The following is a 5033-nucleotide window of genomic DNA, read 5'->3' as shown; positions in this document are numbered from 1 at the left end:
GTGCGTAGCCTGGAGCTGGCTTCTCCTCTCGTCTCCTCCTAGCTGGATTGCAATAATGTCAGAGGGCGAGTATTTGCGTGTACTCCCAGTACGAGTGCAAGCAAAGTAGGTAGGGAGGATTATTAGCTCATGTGTGTGCGTGTGTGTCCGTGGCCGCTGACAGTTCCTCCCACCCCAATATTGATGATAGTGCCGACCTGTCCTGTCACTCCTCGCAACCGAACGTAGACTAGTCTTCTTTATCCTTTGCGATTGGATTGAGTTCACCTGACCCGCTGGCTGCTTCAGGCTGGTGTGTGTGCATGCAGCAGTATGGATCTGACGAGGCTGCTAACGGGGAACGACCACCGCTCCCTTTCAACACCTCCAGCCCGTTACCCGTGGCCAATTCCCGGGTAAGGAGGTTCGCTCAGGAGAGGAGAGCGCTCCCTCATCCGAGAGTGATGGTGGTATTCTCGGCCGCGAGTGAGACCGAGAACCCAGGCGATGCCATGTCGAGTTCGGACTCTGTGGAAGATGATTTCCGAAAACCAGCCACCCCCGCAGCCAACCGAAATCTGGGCAAGTGTCTCCGTTCCCCCTTTAACGCATCGCAAGAGGTAAGGATAGGCGTTGTGTTGTTGTTTATTCTGGGAGTGTTTTGGAGGGGATTAAAGGGGTTTAGGATGGTGTATAACTAGTAGCCATTGCTAAACTGCCATAAACATCGCCTCTGTCTCTTTTCACTTTGCACCCTGTCTGTATCAAACAAACATGATGTTGACATCGATTTACCCACTCAATTATACATGATATGGATGTGTGTCCACGGGCAACAGATGAATTAACCATCCAGTTCTTCCTCTAGTGCTCTTTAACCTAATTGGTCCACGGCTTCATACACAGGGCTGCCCCGTGTTCTTATTGGCTCACATCACGTGGCTGTCACTGTGTTTGGCTCCCTGCTGGGGTTGACCTTCTGTCATCGTGTCTAGGGGAAGCCCTTGTGTCTGTCCCGTGACTATCATTCTGGCTGATGGTCCCAATAGTGACACGGTCTGGTCATTTGGGCCGCAAGTCGGCATCCGATTTAATGTTTGAACTTTTATTTAGAAAAATGTGAACACATTTCAGAGTTGTTGAAAATCAATGACACACTCGCTTAGGAATAAGAAACAGAATAATCGATTAATCGTTCCTGAGGGTCAATGTCGATTTTTAACATTGGGATCTTTTAAAAAATTAACGGACAGAACTCGGTTCTGTAGCACTATTAGTTGTTGTTTTAGTATTAATCATGCACAATTATTGAGTTTATTTATTGAGTGTGGAATGGGACAAGAGTCTGACGTCATTCAACTGGGCCTTGTGTAAGTTTGTTTACAGAGGCCACAGCTGGAGCCTTCACTTTTTGAGTGCTGGAATAGGCTAACAATAACAATAGACAATCATGTCTATTACTCACCGAATCCATTGCGTTGCAGTATTTTGGCTTGACTAACAAGTGTGTGTTGTGATTTTCAACAACGTTGATTGAACATTTTCGTTTCATTTTTCTGAACATTTTGATTCATTGCTTGCCGCCCAATTGACCAGACCATGTCACATCCTGTCAAGATTTGGCCAGTGATTAGTATCATTATCCATAATCCTGTTGTTTTCTGATGGTTAATAATGATAGGTATTGGTCCTAGGTATTGGTCCTAGGTAACAGCAGGAGAAGATGAAAGAAAACAAAAGAAGAATTCAGAATGATAGTTTATCTGTGAGTCATTGTTGAGATGCAGTTGTCACAACCACTTTTGATTTGCATTGATTATGAGTAGGCTATTGTACATTTGTTTTATGTGTGTATGTGGGGACTAAAACATGAGCCCAACATTTTGTCATTATTATGGTATTACCAAATTGACATTTACTGATGAAGAGACATGAAGACTCAGACACTACATTTGTGTGACAGGTGTGTGGTGAAAAAGTCCCCAAGTAGGGCAATGTCATTTTTCAGTTTTTTGCAGATTATGAAACTACAGATTGTAAGCTTTCAAATGATGTGTCATACATTGACATCTGAAAATAGTTGAAGCTTATTTGAATGTTGTTACACATCAAACCAAATACTGGAGAAAATCTCTGAATCAAAACAGACGCGTTTGCTACCATGGCGTTACCTACTATCACATTGGTAGCTGGCTAGCAGCTAATAAAGAACATCGCCTTGAACATCTAACTGCATGTTTAGCACATCACACCATGCTGATAGAACATCAACATGCTAAAAACACATAACTACACATAATTAGATGATCACATAGTCCTTGCTTTTGAACACGTCTTAAAATGTAAGTTTGTTTACAAGCCGTGTATCACTTAACCAGTAGCCTACGAAGCAGGATGGCAGCAATACAATGAATCCAATTCACAAATGTAATTATTTAGTGATCCTAAAACTGTTGTTTGTTATATTGAGTGGGCTCTTCAACACTTAAACTTTTGTAATATGAAAAAAAACGGAAAACATTTCATTTTTAAAAAAGAAGCATTTTGGTCATTTGCGCGACTTGAGAACTTGCCGGCATGCAGACCTTTTCACCAGACCATGTCACAAATGTTTTGCTTGTTGAAAAAAAATATGGATATGAATTGAACACCTCCCCAAATGGATTGACCATGTCATATCATTTCTGTCCAATCTACCTGCAGTTTCCTGAGGTCATTGCCCTCAACGTGGGCGGGACCTACTTCACCACACGCCTGTCCACCTTGCGTCGCTATGACGATACAATGCTGGCAGCCATGTTCAGCGGTCGTCACCACATTCCACGTGATGCTGAAGGACGCTTCTTCATCGACCGTGACGGAGCATACTTTGGGTGAGCTCTCCCCAGCTGGCCTGCCACAGGACTCTTTGTTTTACAATGTCACTTAGGCCCAGCACCAAAAACACTTTTCAAACAACGTTTGAATTGAACGCATCACTCCCTTACAGAAATATTGTAACTTTTAACGAGATTGAAAGAAAGGACGTTTGAGGATACTGCATGATGTTGTCGATACTGTGTGTTCCATTACATTTACATTTTTGGCATTTAGCAGACGCCTTTATTCAAAGTGACCTACCAAATTTTTTTTTATCTATGTAAGTGAATCATCTATCCATCAGTCATCATAAGAAAAATAAATCTATGACCTGGACCTGGGGCCATTGGCAAGTCACAATGGTAGATGAAGGAAGAAGGAAGAATTACTCTTTTTTTGTGTGTGTGTCTGTGTCTGTGCGTGCTTTAGGGACATCCTGAACTTCCTGCGAGAGGGCGAGCTACCTCAGAGGGACCGTGTGAGGGCGGTACACCGGGAGGCCCAGTACTACGCCATTGGTCCCCTGCTTGACAGCCTAGAGGACACTCAGCCACTCACAGGGGAGAAGGTCCGCCAGGCCTTCCTGGACCTGCTGCCATATTACAAGGGTGACCAGCACTCTACTTTTTTTTTTATTTATTTTTTTAACACAATCAATTTGACCCATAAACCTTCCTCTTTTGACCCGTAAACCCAGTAACAATGACATGTTTACGTTTCAGAGCTACTGTATTGCTGAGCAGTAGCGTCATTAGAGTATGAGTATCATTGCTGTCATACACAATCACTGTGACACATAAACCTTAATCTTTCGACCCATAAACTAGGGTTGGGCGGTTTCAACTACAAAGTGCAGAGCGTGTTACAGCAGACGAGTGCTGTGAATCACGTATCCTTCTTCTGTGGAGAAGTGGTCACGTGACACGAGATTATGATTGCTTCTAAATAGTATTTTTTAGGTTTATTATTAGGTTATTTATTTGACAAATTACATTGTTTACCTAAAATTCTGTCATCACTTTCATGGTATCTTCAACTGTAGAGACAGTGATGCTGGACAAACACTCTTAAGGCGTTTATATAGCAATTTCGGACGGTATTCACAAATACGTTGCCGCCCAACCCGACCGTGAACCCAGTTGGAGCTACATGTTTACATTTCTGAGCTATTATGGCTGAGAGGTAACTCTCGTGTTAATTGCACATTCCTCTGAATGTCCACGGTTTGAATCCCAGGTCAGACAATTCTCCTCAGTGATCCCTCTCATCAATTCCCCTCTGTGGGTACCTACTGTCAGGAGAGTAATCAGGGGTGCAAACTTGTCACCTTTTAACCGTTTTAGCCGTTTTTACCTCAAAATAGGTCAACATTTTAATAAATGTTCTTTAGCCGTTTTTACCTCAAAATAGGTCAACATTTTAATAAATGTTCTTTGTTTTCAGGCAAAAAAAAAAGTTGTGTCACCTTTTAGGGCCATCACCAGTTTGCATCCCTGGTAATAAAAAATAAAAAGTGACAGTTGAAGAATTCTTTCCATTTCATTCCAGAGAACCTGGAGCGCATTGTGGAGATTGCCAAGCTGCGGGCCATGCAGAGGAAGGCGCGCTTCGCCAAGTTGAAGATCTGCGTGTACAAGGAGGAGATGCCCATCACGCCCTACGAGCGGCCCCTCTTCAACTCGCTACGCTTCGAGCGCACGGAGAGCGAGGCCAAGCTGTTCGAGCATCACTGCGAGGTCGACGTGTCGTTCGGGCCCTGGGAGGCGGTGGCGGACGTTTACGACCTGCTCCACTGCATCGTCAGCGACCTGGCGGAGCGCGGCATCACCGCCGACCAGCAGTGCATCGGCGTTTGTGACAAGCACCTCATCAACCACTACTACTGCAAGAGGCCTATCTACGAATTTAAGATCACGTGGTGGTGAAGCGGGGGGTCACTACGAGTCGTTATCAGCAGGTTGGGAGGAGTCAGGGGGTAGTCATTGTCAAGAACTGAGACCTTCTCAAAGTGTTGAGCTTGTATACAGGAGTTTTGCTTCTGGTGGTGGTGACCAATGTCTTCTTTCTGTCTCTTTTTTTGTTAACAGTATTAATCAGAGTCCCATTGACTGCTAGGCTACTTTTTGCTTGTTTTATTGTGTTCAACTCTGGGAGTTTTTGTACACCTCCAAGCATAAGCTTGTGGACCATCCAAG

At 44.0% G+C, this 5033-nt stretch overlaps 1 protein-coding gene across 1 annotated transcript; it reads left to right on the top strand.

Annotated features, from left to right (window-relative positions):
• Positions 1 to 302: 302 nt before the first annotated feature.
• kctd7 (potassium channel tetramerization domain containing 7) lies at positions 303 to 4763 on the top strand (the record flags this gene model as incomplete). The annotated part of the gene is made up of 4 exons (XM_080528732.1): positions 303 to 599; positions 2683 to 2852; positions 3268 to 3446; positions 4387 to 4763. The coding sequence occupies 4 exons, from the start codon at positions 303 to 305 to the stop codon at positions 4761 to 4763; spliced, it is 1023 nt and encodes a 340-aa protein (XP_080384858.1).
• Between the last annotated feature and the right edge of the window lie 270 nt (positions 4764 to 5033).

The sequence above is a fragment of the Nansenia antarctica genome (genome assembly GCF_963989245.1).
Source record: "Nansenia antarctica genome assembly, chromosome: 4".
Taxonomy (NCBI): Eukaryota; Metazoa; Chordata; class Actinopteri; order Argentiniformes; family Microstomatidae; genus Nansenia; species Nansenia antarctica.
The sequence above is the reverse complement of the archived record's forward strand: the minus strand, read 5'-3'. Positions and strand labels throughout refer to the sequence as shown.